General features: G+C 37.1%; 1 protein-coding gene across 1 annotated transcript; it reads right to left on the minus strand.

Moving 5' to 3' along the window:
* Positions 1 to 3,372: 3,372 nt before the first annotated feature.
* Positions 3,373 to 17,904, minus strand: LOC137386900 (syntaxin-16-like). The gene is made up of 8 exons (XM_068073104.1): positions 17,765 to 17,904; positions 16,313 to 16,410; positions 15,760 to 15,812; positions 14,179 to 14,285; positions 9,266 to 9,431; positions 8,182 to 8,285; positions 4,927 to 5,070; positions 3,373 to 4,271 (listed from the first exon to the last, which is right to left on the minus strand). The coding sequence occupies exons 1-8, from the start codon at positions 17,843 to 17,845 to the stop codon at positions 4,089 to 4,091; spliced, it is 936 nt and encodes a 311-aa protein (XP_067929205.1). The 5' UTR covers positions 17,846 to 17,904; the 3' UTR covers positions 3,373 to 4,088.
* Between the last annotated feature and the right edge of the window lie 1,632 nt (positions 17,905 to 19,536).

Below are 19,536 nucleotides of genomic sequence, written 5' to 3' on the forward strand. Positions count from 1 at the left end.
GGTAGGTTAGTCCAATAAAAAGTTAACAATGTGACGATAGCAATTAGCCAAGACACCTATTACACCAGTCTTATGCAGAAATCATTTTATACGAAGCCAAGTTTTGAGTAAGAAACTCAACTAAGCATATGATAGTTGAGCTTTCAAATATTTTAATTATGCAATGGCCGGATACATACAGAAAGACACAAACACTTTCATTTAAAAGTTAGAGTGGTAAATGTTGTATACTTTGATAAAAAAAAAATTTTGTGCAAAAACATTTTTAAATATATAAGAACAACTGCAATTCTGGTAGTCATTGGAGCATTGGGTGTAATAACACCTGCATATCAAATGTGGCTTACCCAAATGCTGGAAACAATCAACATAAATGAGTTGCAGAAAAGCATTAATGCAGAGTTGCCAATAATGCAGAGTTGCATTATTGGGAACAGCTGAGATCTGGAAGCGAGTGCTCAAGCTCTCGGGACCCAGACACAAATTTGAGTAGGCATTACCAACAGCTTTGAATCACCGGGGTGAGGAATAATTTTTTTATATATTTACAAGGCAAGTTATATATAATATACACCGTAAAACCTCTAATTGAACACCATGGCGCTCTATTTTTCAACCCATTTTTTGTCCTCTTTTTCCGGTGGCCGATATTAAACTTTTTGGATGCAATAAATCTGCTAACTTACCTCCAATTTGTCAAAAATCTATCAATAAATATGCATCGAGAAACCTAGAAATATCTCTACCAGTTGATATGTATTGCTTGCAATTGACCTGCGGTGATATTATAGCCCGTGTTCTCTGCGATTTGTTGGAATTTTCAATTTTTATTTCATACTAAAATCGAAAACACATTTTTATTTTATTTCCATATTTAGCAGTGTTGCATGAAAGCCCATTGAATTCATTGATATGTTTGCTAGAGTTTGCAGCCAAAACCAGCCTTTTATGTGCAATAACAGTGGAGTTATGAGCATCGATCCATTGTAAGCCGCGTTAAGATAGCCGTAAAGATCCTGTTAAATAACATCTTATAAATCTGCATATTTATGTTATATAATGATAATCTATCAAATGATACAAATATATATTCATGAACAAGTGACATAAACGACTCATACTTATATTACATGCAGAAACAAAAATTAATGTTTTTAAAACAAAAATATTTCCATCATTTGCTCGGATAGCTGCATTCTGATTGTTGCTTTCGATGGAATGAACATCTTCTAGTTTTCCAATACCTTTCACAATAACTTCTGGCCTCAACTCTTCTTCTGCACTGCTAAACTAGCAACGCATAAGGGTTTACTAGCTAAATGTAACATTTGACCCAAAACTTGCAAACCTTTATATATGCATGTTCTTCGAAGTATTAAGACCGTGTTAGGCAAGGAACTACTATCAGTCTGAGACAGTTAGTCATTATTTCTATGGCGTTGCTTTGAATGGTCATCTACCATCGTAAATTTAAACCGTTTTTATATAGGTACATGTACTTCGAAGTATCAAGACCCCGTTAAACAAGGGACTACTATAAGCCAGAAACCGTTATTGATAATTTCTATGGTGTTGCTTTCAAAATTTTAACAAAAAAGAGAAAAACGCTTTGGAGTTGGACGGCGAGAGAATTGATTGTTATTAATGTAAACGATTCATTATCAATATGATTTTGTGGACACTTTTCTACTGATCCCTTGATATTATAGGTTCATAAAGATCAAAGATAGTCAAAGTGATGGTCAAATAGAGGCGGCATTCCAATACAGGTGGCATTCAATTAGAGGTTTTAGGGTATATATGTGACTGGTTTTCAACCACCTAGTATTCCATAGGGCTGTTGAAAAATCAGATTGTTCAAATTCAAAAATGAGTTGTTCTATTACGAATGATTTTCATCCGCACTAAGACAAGGTAAAAATAAGCCATAAGCTATTTATAAAGAGAACGGTTAATTTGTGAGGTACAGTGAATCTGATAGTGAAGTGATAGAGAAGGCTAGGCTAGAGACACCAGGTGGCCTGGTGGTATATAACGTCTGAGCTACAAACAATGTGTTTGAGTTCAATTCTCAAAATAGGCCCCTGGTGGTGACACAATGACACAGAACCTTAAATCGCTTCAGTTGTTGAGGTTCCTTGCCACAGAACTCAGACATCAGCCATAGCTTGCGCAACAATGCGCTCGCAGTAAGCTGGTGACACCATATACTCTATTTTCTAGGGATTGATCACACAGGTTGGAGAATGAATTGATGCATCTGTAGCAACTTGCATTCCAGCCTTGCTTAGATGATACAAGTTGCTACAGAAATGTCAATACAGCTTTTATCCCAGCTGAATTCCTAGCTTTTCAATACGCTTGTATTCATGATTTTTACAATCTTGGAAAACAAGTTTGTAAAAGTCATGTCATGATGTTTCAATTTAGTAAAATGAAATGATTGACTAACACGCCATGCGGAACACGAAATACATTTAATTCTTCATAGCATAAAGCGAGCCTATATGCGTACTGCATTAAAGACAATGAATGAGAGTGGACCAGCTGCCATCTGAGCTGTGTCAGTGGGTCACATCAGCTTATCTTGGTGTTACAGATAAAGTGTGGCAATCAGCAAAGTGCTGTTGTTTTACCAATTTATTCTTGCTAACCATAAAACTACAATTCAAACAATTTACTACAGCATAATTTCTATCGGCATTCAAATGTATCAAAAATTATTTGTCAAGAACACCCATATACTCATTTAACAAAACAAGGTTTCAAATTTAAATTGTACAAAATGTTGCTACTTGTGCTTGTTTTCAGGCCTTCGCTGAATATAGTGGTAGACTGTCGTATGACTGTATGTTGTCCAATGTGGATATCAACTAGTTGAGTTAGTTACTCACTATTTCAGGCTGTGCTCTGTTAATGTGTATGTGATATAGTTGTAGCTCAATATACTATAGAATGATTTCTATTTAATTTGTTATAACTTATATACTATTAGAGATTTAAAACAGCATTAGCCGTTTGCCTTTTAAAAATACAATAGATAGATGCATGTAAACTGTTTGGTCATTTAGAAAAACGTAGCATTTGAATTATGAACGAGAAACAAACATATTACACAAGTACACTAGCAGTCAATAGCACTAAACCCTTGGGGGTACATAAACTAAAACAAATTATATATTGGTGTTTACCAGGAAGCGCTCATTCGAAGTATATTGTAAAATAGGTGATGTAATGGTATGCTCTACACCTGGTATACAAATACAAGTCGCTATTATCTAGCACAAACTAGGATGGTTTAAAGTAACAGAACCAACATGAGACGTTAAGAGAAGAAGAGTTGCATCAACAAGACAATATATTAACTTTTTTATTAAAAATAAATAAAAGGAACCAATATCTAGCTGAGACTTTCAAAACATCCATTCAGAAACACGGCAACACCTATGAAATTAGAACAGCTTGGACCTACCTCTAGGTGAAACGATCAATCGACTCTGACAGTACTAAGCTGCTAAAGCACCGGATACTTTGCTTAGCTAATCAGTGTATAAAGGCGGAACCTCAGTAACAAACATACGCTCTGCTATTTTGTAGATAATATATAATCGTATGTTCATGGATAAAAATGAGCAAATAGTAATGTCAAGACGTCTCAACACAAAACTCTCTGGGATTTAGTTGAGACCAAACATTTGAGTCTCGTGTCACAACTGCAGTCCTAAAGTAACATCAAAATTCTTATGCAGTACGTTAGAAGAAATGTAGTAAAGGAATGTTAAACTTTCTATCCGACTTTGAGACCAAATATGTCTAACACGTAATCCTCAAGAACTACTGAGTAATGCACATTATTTTACAACTCTAACTGCATGCAAGCCTAGAAAATGGCCTAAAAGTGGCAATATAACATGACTGACAATTGCAGTTCAACCAACCGACATTTTAATGTTCAGCAACCTCATTTTTTGCTGAGGTCTGCTCGGTAAGGCCAGGATAAAATAGGATTAAAAAACACATCCTTTCCAAGACGTATAACTGAGGGTTGTCTCCCCCACAATGTTCACCCAACAATCAAATATCGAAAACTATGACTTGACAGCGATAAGAACAATAATGAGAATGACGCAAATACCGGCTAGAACAAGAATAACAATCATTTTACGATTTTTCTTTTGATATTTCTCCGCTTGTACAAGTTGCTTGTGACCCTCCTCAACAGAAACTGCCGTGTGTTCTATATTATAATCTATCCTGTCCAGTACAGTGCCCTAAAAAGTATACAGCAACATTAAGCACTGTCAAATAATGATACAAAAATATATCATGTAAAGATGAACTCCCCTTTGAAAGAGTGATGCAAAAATACCAATACATTACAAATAGCTCTTGAACAGAAAAACGTTTAGAGTCACAAAAAAGAATAGAATTTTTCATGGTCTGGAAGATCTAAAACACAAAAAGATCAAGCAAAGGGCAACATTGACAAAATGCATGATTATGGAACATAAGAGAAAGTTATAAAAAATTAGATTGTACAGGTTTTCCGCAAAACAAGTCAAGGAAAGTTGACGTTCAAAAAAAGAGATGCCTCTTTGCACTGAAACACATGACACTATTGTCTTAACCAGTACAGCTTGTGCCCATCTTGGTGGGTGGATGTGTAAGCTTGACAATATGCATGCTTTATAGTAAACCGATTAATAGAAATACACAGGTTAACTTACTGTTTAAAAAGCTTCAGATTCTGACATATTTGAAACTACCTCATGTCATAAACATCTAGTATAGTTTTACGTCCTGTGTTAAAGAGCGGGTGTCAAAGAAGAGGGGAAGGCGAGTCGAGAATTGTGTCTACTTGAAATTGAACAGATCAATGAATGTAGGTGTCAGAAGAGAGTAATAAACGGAGGGAAATCAATGTACCTGGTCAACGATCATTGCAGCTAAGTCTTTGAATATAATATTGAGATCAACTATAGATTGTGCTATGTGCTTGATAGCTTGCTCCCGTTGCTCTACTGCGTGTGTGTTCTCTTGAACCATCTGCGTATGCTCTCTCGCAAATGACTGCAAGAAACAGCAATGAATTTCTTATTAACACTCATAAACCATCAATGATTTGATGCATATGCTGTTCAAAAAACATATGTGACACTCATGTCTCAAAAGCTGTCATACATAGTGGCAGTGGGTGTCTCATAAGATGCCATACATAGTGGCAGTGGGTGTCTCATAAGATGCCATACATAGTGGCAGTGGGTGTCTCATAAGATGCCATACATAGTGGCAGTGGGTGTCTCAAAAATGTCATACATAATGACAGTGGGTGTCTCATAAGATGTCATACATAATGACAGTGGGTGTCTCACAAGATGCCATACATAGTGGCAGTGGGTGTCTCATAAGATGTCATACATAGTGGCAGTGGGTGTCTCATAAGATGTCATACATAATGACAGTGGGTGTCTCATAAGATGTCATACATAGTTACAGTGGGTGTCTCACAAGATGCCATACATAGTGGCAGTGGGTGTCTCATAAGATGTCATACATAGTGGCAGTATGTGTCTCATAAGATGCCATACATAATGACAGTGGGTGTCTCATAAGATGCCATACATAGTGGCAGTGGGTGTCTCATAAAATGCCATACATAGTGGCAGTGGGTGTCTCATAAGATGCCATACATAGTGGCAGTGGGTGTCTCATAAGATGTCATAGTGGCAGTGGTTGTCTCATAGGATGTCATACATAGTTACAGTGGGTGTCTCATAAGATGCCATACATAGTGGCAGTATGTGTCTCATAAGATGCCATACATAGTGGCAGTGGGTGTCTCAAAAATGTCATACATAATGACAGTGGGTGTCTCATAAGATGTCATACATAGTTACAGTGGGTGTCTCACAAGATGCCATACATAGTGGCAGTGGGTGTCTCATAAGATGTCATACATAGTGGCAGTAGGTGTCTCATAAGATGCCATACATAATGACAGTGGGTGTCTCATAAGATGCCATACATAGTGGCAGTGGGTGTCTCATATGATGCCATACATAGTGGCAGTGGGTGTCTCATAAAATGCCATACATAGTGGCAGTGGGTGTCTCATAAGATGCCATAGTGGCAGTGGTTGTCTCATAGGATGTCATACATAGTTACAGTGGGTGTCTCATAAGATGTCATACATAGTTACAGTGGGTGTCTCATAAGATGCCATACATAGTGGCAGTATGTGTCTCATAAGATGCCATACATAGTGGCAGTGGGTGTCTCAAAAATGTCATACATAATGACAGTGGGTGTCTCATAAGATGTCATACATAATGACAGTGGGTGTCTCACAAGATGCCATACATAGTGGCAGTGGGTGTCTCATAAGATGTCATACATAGTGGCAGTGGGTGTCTCATAAGATGTCATACATAATGACAGTGGGTGTCTCATAAGATGTCATACATAGTTACAGTGGGTGTCTCACAAGATGCCATACATAGTGGCAGTGGGTGTCTCATAAGATGTCATACATAGTGGCAGTATGTGTCTCATAAGATGCCATACATAATGACAGTAGGTGTCTCATACGATGCCATACATAGTGACAGTGGGTGTCTCAAAAGATGTCATACATAGTAGCAGTGGGTGTCTCATAAGATGCCATACATAGTGGCAGTGGGTGTCTCATAAAATGCCATACATAGTGGCAGTGGGTGTCTCATAAGATGCCATACATAGTAGCAGTGGGTGTCTCATAAGATGCCATACATAGTTACAGTGGGTGTCTCATAAGATGTCATACATAGTGGCAGTATGTGTCTCATATGATGCCATACATAGTGGCAGTGGGTGTCTCATAAGATGCCATACATAGTGACAGTGGGTGTCTCATAAGATGCCATACATAGTGGCAGTGGGTGTCTCATAAAATGCCATACATAGTGGCAGTGGGTGTCTCATAAGATGCCATACATAGTGGCAGTGGGTGTCTCATAAAATGCCATACATAGTGGCAGTGGGTGTCTCATAAGATGCCATAGTGGCAGTGGTTGTCTCATAGGATGTCATACATAGTTACAGTGGGTGTCTCATAAGATGCCACAAATGCTAAATAAAAAATAATTCTATAACAGGGCAACTCTAAATATTGGTAGTGGCAACTGCTGCTATGTTTTACACAAAACACAGATCTGCCTACATACCTATATTCAGACAGCATGCAGATCATGATTCCACGTTTACGGATACACACAGTACAAAACAAAAGCTTATTGTCTACGCACTTAACTTCCACAATAAGTGTATTTTCAATGTTTTGTCCCAGGCACCCTCTATCATTGGTGTAGAAAACCCGAGAGCATCATAAACCTCTCACAGTGTGCTATCTTAACACTATTACCGTATGTTTGCGGCAAGCTTTCATCAAACACCCTTATTCTTAGGCAATGCAGATATTTTATGAACCAAAAGAGAGCACAGTTGTTTTACTTTCAATTTGTGCATTTTCATCCAATCAATGACATTGATTGACATATGACATTGATTGGCATTGATTGACAATGACATATTTTCTAGTCTCACTATACTGACAGCAGCACCTCACCACGCTTCCACCCTTCAAATATTTGTATTTATGCTTCCACACTTACAACAAACATCGTTTTCTAATCCGTGACACCGACATACTATATCCACCATCGTATGTTTCAATTTATGAGCTTTCTGTTACTAAAACCAACTATTCACTATTCCAGCTCCTGTGCACCACAATACTGTTAGATTATCAATTTTAAAACACTCTTGTTCAAATCACTCAATAATTCCTGAATTCTGTCTTTTCATTTTTGTTTTTGGCATGTAATATAAAATATCATTTTGTTGATGGTTACTAATGCCGATTGAATGTTATACATATGGTCATTTTCTGATAATTGTACCCTAACCCGCTGTTTACTATTTAGGCACTATAGACCTATACCATGGCAAACCTCTATGAATGGCAATTAGCCTGAGAAAATATATATGTTCGAACACTCAACCAGGAGTTAAATCCACCACTTTCATCAGAAACCGACCTACCACAGGCAAGCTTGGATAAAGAGAAGACAAATCCCTAATCAGGCAATATACAGGGAATATATACGCTACAACAACTCACTGCACTCATGGCTGACTACACACCTTGTCATATAGGTCAATCTCTTCAAATCCTTGACTATCAAATTCATGAGTGTCTGTGGTGCTGCCAAAGAGATGCGCTGCCCTTTCCTCACGACTCTTCATCTCTAATGAAAAACCATTGCAAGAGTTACTTGATGTATGGTTGTATGCTTGTTGTGATGTAGCTAAGCTTGATTTTAAAACAAACATTAAAATCAAGCTACCGTACTTTTCGGTATATAAACCGCACCCCTATATAAGCCGCATCTGCTTTATTTTCCAAAAACCGATAATAAAACAATACATAGGCTGCACCTTTGTATAGGCCGCAGAACTCGGAATGGTGCTGTTTAAAACAGAACAGTGTTTAACGGCACTGTTTCGTATTAACCGACGCTTTTTAACCCAGTGCCTAACAGAACAGTACCGTTAGGCATTGTTTCGTATTTTCTTTCACCGCTAAAGGCACACTAACCATAAATTATGGTTAATGCGCCCTAGCGGTCAGAGCAAAAGCCACAGAATAGCCGCGCCCTTATATAAGCCGCATGGCTAAAATCATCATAAAAAAGTAGCGGCTAATAGTCCGAAAAGTATGCTACAAACTCAAATACATTAGGCAGAATCGACAGGCTTGTAATGATAAAGATGAAATACAAACATTAATTTATTAGATCATAGGTTATCACCCAAAACTATCAATTAAAGCGAGAAAAGACAATCGCTCGTAACCGCTTGTCTCAATCTTTACGTTATAAAGTAATGACAGCACCACAAATTAGGATACAATGATGACTTCCAACTAAAGGAAGCTGTCAATATAAAAACAATAAATTGTAACTACTGACTAGGTGCACTATCCTAGCTTACAATGCCAAAATTCGGAGTTGTCCACCTCCAGAAGACATAGCCGAGAGCAAACTAAAGCCTTAAACTAAAATATGGCAATGCTTTGCACAGGTAACAGGAAGCTCATGACACAAAAGCAATGTTCAGATCCGCAGGAGAAGCTGGGCTACCATCATAAGGATGTTTATAAATTTACAGTTTTCCAGTAATCTTGTCTGGTCGTAGCCTTTAGAATGTGTTTGTAAGCCTAACTCACTTTCTAAGTAGTCTGACTGGGACCTCCTGAACTCTCCAGATAGATCTTGAAGTTCCCTAGCAATTGATGCCATAACATTTCTAGCCAGTTTGCTCTGCTGGGGACTTGAGCAGCGACTTATCTTTGTATTTAGCCTGTGCACCAGACTCTGACATTCTTGAAACATCTGAAAAAACATGTTAAATTTTAACAACTAGGAGAACAGTAACGTATGGAGGTGTTTTCTGAAGGTAAAGACTCTAGCGCTATTTAGTCAGAGGAATGTTTTACTCGACTTGATAAACATATTAAACATAATAAATAGATATTATCTTCAAACTGCGTCATACAATGTTATTGTTAGTAGCTGCAAACGAATTATTATCTCTCTTTTATCTCTATTTATTATCACCCCCATAAATGAATGTTTCAACAGAATATGTAGAAATTTAGGTAGGCGTTGGACTTTACAGCGTAAGTAATCTCCAATTGTTTAATGTTTCTCAAAACAAACCAGTTTCGTATGTGAAAGTGAAAAAAAACAAAAACAAGTTATTTTAGACTTCACTTAGTGTAGGTGTGAGTATGTTATGTCACATAGTTCTATTATTGCATCTAGCTTAGTGTAGGTGTGAGTATGTTGTCACATAGTTCTATTATTGCATCTACCTTAGTGTAGGTGTGAGTATGTTATGTCACATAGTTCTATTATTGCATCTACCTTCGGACCTTTACCTTGCCCAACTTACCATTCTATTTTCATGTCCTCATGGTACAGTACCAAAACAATCTACAGTCAAACATGGATAACTCGCCCACGGATAGCTCGAACACATGGTTACCTAGAACGGTTTCTTTGGCCCGTTTCCACGCAATGATAAATTGCTATAGATAACTCGACCTCAACTCTGTTAACTCGAATGGTTTTTTGCCCAACGGCTACCGAAACAATTGTTATCGCTTTAGAAAATCATTTTATTCCAAGTCTTAGAGGTAAACCTCAACTTTTCGTAAATCATAGGCATCGTTGTTACCACCGTCAGCAAAATATTTTTGTCAACGACTTTTCTAAAGGTTTGGTGAATTTTGATTTTTACCAAACATCCCCTTAGCGATCGCCTTTCAGAAGCATGGAAAAGTGAGGTGACCTTCGCATAAACTTCAAGAAAAATCGGCAAAATTGATTTCGGTTAAAACGCTCAAAAGAAAAAGATGTCTTTTCATCTGAGCATTTCAACAACGATCAAGTTTTTCCAATTTTAATCTAAAAACGTCCTGGCAATAACATCACCTCAAACAACAAAACAATCTCAAGTGATAGAAAAATCTCCTATACTTTTTGATAAAAAAAGTTTTAAACTTTACATTAGAAACATTTAATTTGAAACAAGCCATTTATGCTTTTGATTTCTATTATAGTTTGTATATGTGCATGTATCTACTAATAAATAAATAAATACATGGACTTGTGACAGTGCTCTGATAACTTGAACGCTCTGATAACTTGAACAATTTCACTCGGCCCCGTGAAGTTCGAGTTATCCATGTTTGACTGTATTTTATCTATTATTATCAAAATTATTTTGTTCTCTATTTATGACTTAGTTTTCACATAAACTATTATTTTATATTGCATTTGCTTTTTTATTTATGATTCAGTTCTTACATAGTTTCATATAACGCAGTTGTTTTTATACATGTAAAACTACCTCTGAAATATTTTTAATTGAGTAATATGCACTGTGTAATGAATTATTAGTAACACATTAAAATCTTATGAGAATATCTTGGTTTCGGAACAAATGAACTTTGTATGTGCGAGTTTAGCTGTACAAGTGAAATGCTTGCATAGATCAAGGTTTGCTAATTAATAACCTTTATCAATAGATAAAATACTACTACAGTAATAATAAAATAAATATTATAAAACCTCTACTTGAACGCCACATTTATTTGAACAGTACATCCAATAGAATGCCACTATAGAAGAAGGATTGAAAAATACAACACCACCCTTCAATTGAATGCTACCTCTATTTGCCGTCACTTTGACATTTTTCATCTTTATGATTCCACAATAGAAAGTGATCAGTAGAAAAGTGTCAACAAAATAGTACTAATAATGACTCAGTTACATCAATAACAATTAATTTTTTTTCCATTGTTGGTGTAGTGATTGCTATGATTTTAGTAATGGTGTACCTGAGAAGATCGGTCATCACTATCAGCAGAACTACACTTTTATTCAAAGTCCCTAAGGTCTAAATCACATGTGTCAAACTCACGGCCGTGGGCCAAATCCGGCCCATCATATAATTATATCCAGCCCACAAGATAATTTTACATTATCGTTATTCATAGCCCATCAATATGAGGCAAGACAGGGTTAAGGGTTTGGCCTACAGATCCCATAATGCAATACTTCAGCTGCCTTGCCATGTACTGTTCTTGTTAATTAGGTCTAGCTATTAAAAGATATTACAAAGTTATAAAAGTTGATTCTAAAAACGGAGCCTTTAATAACCAATATAAGCTAAGTATATGTTTACTGACAATGCTATATAATCTAATTTTGACAGGAAATATTTTTAAGGAAAGCACAATATTGAATATAATTTATTTAAGGTTTAGGTCTGTTTCAGAATGACAGTTCTGTATGTTTTTATTTATATTTATGTTCCAAAAACATCTAGTTTTAGTGTGTTCAATAATTGTTTTTTTCGTTTGGCACCTGACCTACAGTGGGTTTTGAATTTTGGCCCCTCGTACAATTGAGTTTGACATCCCTGGTCTAAATCATATTCATTGTTTTCGGATTCATCCATAATGTGGTTTACAATCTTACCTGAAGTCTTAGAAATGTTTTGATGAACGATAAGAATACTCCTCAGGAACACAACATTTTTAAGGCATATTCTAACTTTAAAACAAAAATGTCTTTAAAAATTAAAAGCATTTTGTCCGTTTTTTCACTTCAAGGCTTTACATTTTTTCTTTAGAAACTGAAATTGATGCCATAGAAATATTTAATAACAGCACTACGCTAATATTTTATAATCGAAGTAGTTCCTTGTAGGACTCAATCTGATACTTCGACGTTATGAAAAATGTGCTGAGGCCGACGTCATTAAAGTCGATTCGCCCGAAGATGAGTGTAAAATAGACAATGTAGGTGACATTAGCACCGCTTCGCCTGTAAAAGAGCAAAATTTATCAACCCAAAAGTCTGACGAGCTAGTCATAAAATACAACGCCACCCTTTATTTGAACGCCGCCTCCAATTAAACGCCCCCTCTAATTAAACACCGCTATTGGAGGATTGAAAAATACAGCGTCATGGTATTCAAATAGAGGCTTTACGGTAAGTTAAGATTGTAACCATGAAACCATAAAATTTTAAAACAACAATAGTTAATGACTGTGATAGGTTCCATGTGTGTCTACATATGTGTAACTCGAAGGATATGCCTATAGAAGAACACAAAACCCAATACCTAATTCATTTATTTCAATTCACCATAGAGGTCATCACAACAAGAATCATACAAAAAGCAAGATAACTGCAATACAGTGGACTCTGCCATACAATAATGATTCATTCCAGTGTTGACATTTAAGGCAAAAATGTCATATGAGGATAGAAACCAATCTACATATATGTAAATCTTAAATCCGTCTATACCATCATAGCGATTAGATTCTAGCGGTGAAAGATTCACTTCGCATCTCGATCTCGAAACTTCCAGTTCTAGAGGCATCAACCTTATCCATTAGACCACGGTGTTTACCTGAGCTTGCGCGATCAATAATGATGAAGATATTCATTACATCGGTTAAAATATGCATAAAGACGTTACCTCACAAGTAACGATTAGCAGCTTGCCTCACAAGGTGAATGCCCAGCGTTGTACATGTAATAAAAACAGCTTATAAACAGTTGCAGGTAATGTAGTGTAAAGGTAGTGTAGTAGGTAAGGTTTATAAGTTGTTTTTATTAGTCGTGCAACACATGATATTCACCTAGTACTAATTATTTGATGCAAGCGCATCTGGTAAAAAGATAGAAATTTTATATAGCAAGCATTTACAAACCATAAAGAATGCTGAACTGAGGGAGAGCAAGCATTGTATCTCTTTCTGGCATTGTGGGAGAGTTTCGGCGATGAGCATATTAGCGTCTTCGCGATATGAATGTATTCAGCACACCGACCATCAAATTTAAATTTCAAGAAACATTTTTGCTGATGTCATACGGCGAGAAAAAATGCCAAAATGAGAGGCAAGAAACATTGTGTTCCAAATCGTAAGGCGAAAAAACCATAAAACAGGGATGACGTAACCCAGGCGTACACTGTACAAGCAATTTAATAATAGAGAATATTCTTGAAAGCCGCGTGTATTTGAAGGCATACAGTACTGTGATGTTATAGAACACCCTTGAAAGCTATCCGAGAGTAGGCAGAGAGTGAGCTAAGACATGCGTGTATTTGAAGACATACAGTACCTTGGTGATAGAGAATATTCTTTAAAGCCATCTGAGAGTAGCAGGAGTGAACTAGGACTTGCGTGTAGTTGAAGACATACAGTACCGTGATGTTAGAGAACATCCTTGAAAGCTATCCGAGAGTAGTCAGAGTGAGCTAAGACATGCGTGTATTTGAAGACATACAGTACCTTGGTGATAGAGAATATTCTTTAAAGCCATCTGAGAGTAGCAGGAGTGAACTGGGACTTGCGTGTAGTTGAAGACATACAGTACCTTGATGTTAGAGAACATCCTTGAAACGTATCCGAGAGTAGTCAGAGTGAGCTAAGACATGCGTGTATTTGAAGACATACAGTACCTTGGTGATACAGAATATTCTTTAAAGCCATCTGAGAGTGGTCACACAGTGAGTTTGAGTCACATCCGTGTATTTGAAGGCATACAGTACCTTAGTAATGCCTGATGTCTGTCTCTCTATGACCTTTTCTTCGTCAATGCTGTCATCCAGGGAGGGACGATTTAAATGTCTTGTGTGTAAAGATGAGAGCTCTGTCACTATAATAAGAATAAGACAATGGAAATACACTGAGTATGTAGTAGAATAAAAGTAGATTAGGGCAAAGAATACAGTAATACCTTGAGATACGAGTGTCCCAACATACAACAAATTTGAGATATGAAGAGAACTCCTAGGAAATGTTTGCCTTGAGATACGAGACAAATTTAAGAAACGAACATACGAGACGGTTCCTGATGAATTCGCTAAGTGGCTGAGTATGCTTTAGAGACTGTTCACGGGAACAGCATCGCTTGGGCTTTTTTGTCGAATCAACAAGGATTTAAAAATATCGGCTAAAAGTGAAAGTGAGTCTAAAAGCGAGGCAAAGAAATAACAAGCCGGAAAAATAAGGAAAAAGTAAAAAGAAAGCAAAATTAAAATTAAGTTAAGTGTGTGCATAGCAAGCCAAATTTATTTAAGTTAAATTGAAAGTGTCTGTTATGTTACATAATATCACAAAAGTGTAGTGTGCCAAACATATTGTTGTCAAGTCTCTCTCACAACGCCGTTCGCCGCTGTTGTCTGTCTCAAAGGTATGAACCCCGTACAGTGCAGTACAGTTACAGATGTCACATTTTATTGCAGATCATAGCTGCTAGATAGGTATTTGTTACTTTGTGAGTGTAGGTGGTAAATTAGAACAATTAAAAAGGTGTCGTTAAATTTTAATATCCAGTTTTAGGTAATTTTTCAGAGTGCTGGAATGAATTTAATTTTTATGTAGTTATTTTGTATAGGAAAAATTGATTGGAGATGTGAGTTAATTGAAATACCAGCTCCGGCCTGGCACGAATTAAGCTCGGATCTCAAGGTATTACCGTATGGTGTATATATGTAATAGTACATAAGTTAAAGAAATGTTATAGCCATCAAAATTACAACACACAGTTCAATTTTTCTAATCTTATATCTCGCCATATAGTTGGAACAGTGTTACTGCCCAAGCCTGCACTAAGAAAAACGTTTTGTATGTATCAATAACAGCCATTTGCTGCCAATGCTCATAATGAATATCCTAGTTATAAGTTTGTCATCAAGTGCTCGATATAAAATAAAGGGAAGTTGTGGCTGTCTTTGCAGGTGGTTACATGATCTGGTGGCTACTTTACCCTTTCAGTGAGTATATACCGAGTATATGCATCTCTGTTGGGACCATAGTTATTGTAATATCTTTCAAACTCGCCAAAGGCTAGGCCTGTGTTACCTGGTAAGTATTTGGCAAGTATTACACAAGTGTCGCACCTCTGGATGATCAGCTTTAGCACTTCAAACCACAATTATTTCTGGATAGGCTAACGAGAGTCGTTAAAATAAAAGCACGCAATGCAACTGGTTTTTTCTGTTATTAAAAAAAAACAGAACAAAAGTTAATGAGCCATTAAGTAACATTCTAAGGAGTAAAATACAATAAGCTAGTAATTTAAGCATCAATGAGCGGCAAGATGGCAGACAGAAGTAAAAAGAACTTACTCTGTTTGCTAATTTGTGGAATCCTCCTCTGTATCTCTTCCACTCCATCAACCCTATGAGCATTCAACATAGCATATGGTATGAGTTCACAGGAGTCAAAACAAGTACATATACCTGAATGTTTTAAAGCACCACCAATGAACAAAAAAAATTAAAGAACAAATATTAATTACACAAATCAATCATGTGTTTGAGTAAACCGAAATAGAAACACACAAACAATCAATTGAGCTGAGCTTTTTAGTGTATAGGAAGCAAAACAATTCACACGTTACCAACTATTCCACACTAATTCTAATAACATATATAGCGTGTAGTGCAGCGGAAGTTGGCACCAGAGATGTGGTTATTCTTGGCATTTTCCAGATCAGGTTGGCACAATTTGAAAGATCTTAGCATAACTAGCTATGGTCAGGATCTTCCACGGCATGAATGTTGCCATCTTTGAAAGCGTGTATTTCATCCAGAACTTAACGAGAGTATTAATTATTTATAGCTGATGAGAAAGAAAATTTCAATTTAAAAAAGCGGAGAGAACCAAAGTATTCCCTACCATTCAGGAGGCAGGGTGGGTTTGCTAGAATGTTGCTGATAGCTGACTGCCCCAGACTCAACATCTGAGCTTACTAGGGCAGTTCTGTCATCATACCCCTAAAATATTCAAACCAACTAATTTATAAAAGCAACGACTGTATTTTGCAACATGATGTAAGTTTATAGTAGGTTCTTTATACAGCACAATATGCTGAAGGCAAAAAGATAAGAACAGAACTCAAAGAGCGCAATTATTCTTAAAATAGCTTATTGATCGACAACTTCTCTCAAGCACTTTTTGGGCAGCCATAAGTCATAACAATTCATGCCATTATATGCAGAAATTTTGCAGTTCTTCTGGCTCTATCCATTTTTTAACCCACAATGTTGTCGCTTATATTTTACAAGACTAAAAAGAAATTAATTTTGATGCAATCCAAATCAAAATGTAGTATCTACAACAAACCCCCAAACTAACCTACATGTATGAGAACATGACGGATTTATATTTGAAAAACCAATAAGTTATGTTTGTTTAGGTTAGCAAAATCACTAAGTGGTTTGGGTATGCAATTTTGTCTTCTCTTCAATTGTACCAACTCACCCTATGCTAGATTAGACTAGATTTTAAAACTATTCGACGGTCGTGTCTTTTGTGCACTAATGAATCGTTATTGTCAATAAATTTTACTTCGCCATTGTCTTATGTTGGATCTCGATTTTAGTTACATGGCTCCTAGCTAAGAGCTATAATCTGATGTTTGAGTCTGTAATTTAGCTCACTAGAGTTTCACTTTGGTAGATTAAAATTTATACTGTTGCCAACAGTGACATTGAGTTGTACATGAGCAAAAGCGAAGTTTGCTTAAAATCTTAAAAAAGCATTTTCACTGGCATGCTAAAGTAATTATAATGTACTTGACCTGCCTCACTGTTCATTCAATACTCCACAATAACTGCCCTAAATCTCTGCTCTTAAACTACCTAGTGCCATAAACCACAACAAACACAATAGTAACCTGCTAAATTCATTTAATAACCTCTGCATTCATTTAAGAACTCTTCCTCTGCAATCTTTTAAAACAAAACTCAAACTACCCCGGCTATCCTTTGACTAATAATACCATTCGCCATCTGGCCTTCCTTTTTTTAACATTTTTATATTATATGTTGTTTCCATTACTAAAAATTTGTTGTCATAGATATGCATAACTATTTCAGAGCTTTTATTTGTCCACTTCTTGTAAACAATACTCATATCAATCCTTAAACTTGCTTTTTACATAACTTATGTTTTTAGTTCGAACAATATTATATTAGTTAGACGAATCATTAGTTTTTTTGTATTTTGTACACTGCTTTTTAGTCAGTTTACTTGCTGTGGTACATTGTAAAAAAACATTGTAAAATGCGACTATCAACTACCACAATAAAGATTGATCATATATATAATTCAGGAGCAAATACACACCGTATCGGCGTAGATATGTCTAGTTTTTACAGCATTGTTTCGCATTAACAAAAATACATCTGTCAAACTGCGAGAAGCCATTTGGGAAATCCGTATGAAATTTACTAAGAATTTTTTAGTACGCTGAACAAATCAATGACACAAAACGGAAACGTCTTCAATGTTTTGCTTTATCTCTTCAGTATCTCCAAACCTATTGGTTGGTAAATCGTGATGTTTAGCATTACGGATCATATAGCCTTTTCTCTCTCCCAAAACTACTTACTCAACAGGTTCGCACAATAAGCAACAGTTCCGTTTTAAAGACGCAGGCTATGTTCTCACTTTCCAGTTTTCGACGTTTTTGCTTCGTGAACTTGCCTGTCACCTGTTTGACGTTGTAATTGTTGCTATTGCGTTCTTGATTTGTGACATTACCTTCTTTGTTCACGTTTTTCTTTGAACCTAGAATTTAAATATTTGCTATTCAAGTAAAAAGTGCAAATAATTTTTATATGTATTTTTTATTTCCACCCTTATCTCAGCTCTAAAAGTAGCTACCACGTGTACAGTTATGGATACCAATCAGACGTAAACACTTGAAACACACATATATGTATTTCTAGGTTAAAATAGAGTCTTTATATCCTGGGACCGTGCAAAAGAAGGCCATCAATTTGATGGCATTAAAAACGCTTAATCAAGCCACGCAAGTTATGGGAAGTTTGGGGTGCAAAGCTTTGGTTAATTGGTTATGAAATGTTTTGTTTGTGGATAGTGTCAGGGGTGCCCGCCCTGTTGCTTGTCTAGTTTCATGATTGTGAATTATGGGATATTATGTAAATATCTGAGGCTTCCTAGTGATTAGCCGGTAACATGGGACTGGCTTTCATGGAGAGCCAGGGCTGGCTTTCATGAAAAGCCAGGGCTTTGAAAAGCTAGCTTTTCACAGGAAAAGCTGAGGGATTAATGCTCTTGCCTAGGGGCAAGAGCCCGCCGTAAGGACCCAGTCAAAGGAGTTTGGAGGGTGAACCCTCGTGGTTCTGTTACACTGTAGACTGATGCAAGCTCGCTTGGTGTGGGCGTGGCCTTGGAGGTCGATGGGAACATTGTGGAGGATGCTTCATGGCTCTGAAAAGAGTCTGATCATCAGCACATCAATGTTGCTGAGTTGGAGGCAGTTGGTCACGGGATCAATTTGGCAATTGCGTGGGAGTTCAAAGCTTTCACGTTGGCCATTGATTCGCTTACAGTTGTTAACTGGTTGACCAACACCATTGATTTACGAAACCACGTCCGAACAGAGGGTGTTGCGAAATTGCTTGGGAAGCGTCATTTGGGGGTTACCCGTGACACTATAGTCGAGTATGGACTTGCAGTGTCTGTTCACTTTGTTCCTTCTGTAGAGAATAAAGCTGATCGAATGACCAGGGTACCAAGGCGATGGCTAGAGTACCGAGAGGCTGATTGTGAAGCAACTGAGATGTCAGCTGCGATTGTCAGCGGCGAAAGTCCTGAAGACGCCATTTGGGCAGCACATTTGCCACATCATTTGGGAGTTAACAGGACGCTTTACCTCGCACGACAGATTCGTAAAGATCTGACGCGGGAACAGGTAAAGACTAACCTGGCTGGGTGCGAGGCCTGCCAGCACATTGACCCTGCACTGTGGGGCGAGAGTATTGTGGCCGTTGGAGATTTAGCCGTAGAGGAGAACTGGTGCCGAGTTGCTATTGATGTGACTCATTATGGTGACGGTCCTTTTCTGTCAATGGTGGACTGTGGTCCGTCGC

This window comes from Watersipora subatra, chromosome 2 (genome assembly GCF_963576615.1).
Source record: "Watersipora subatra chromosome 2, tzWatSuba1.1, whole genome shotgun sequence".
In the NCBI taxonomy this organism is placed as follows: domain Eukaryota; kingdom Metazoa; phylum Bryozoa; class Gymnolaemata; order Cheilostomatida; family Watersiporidae; genus Watersipora; species Watersipora subatra.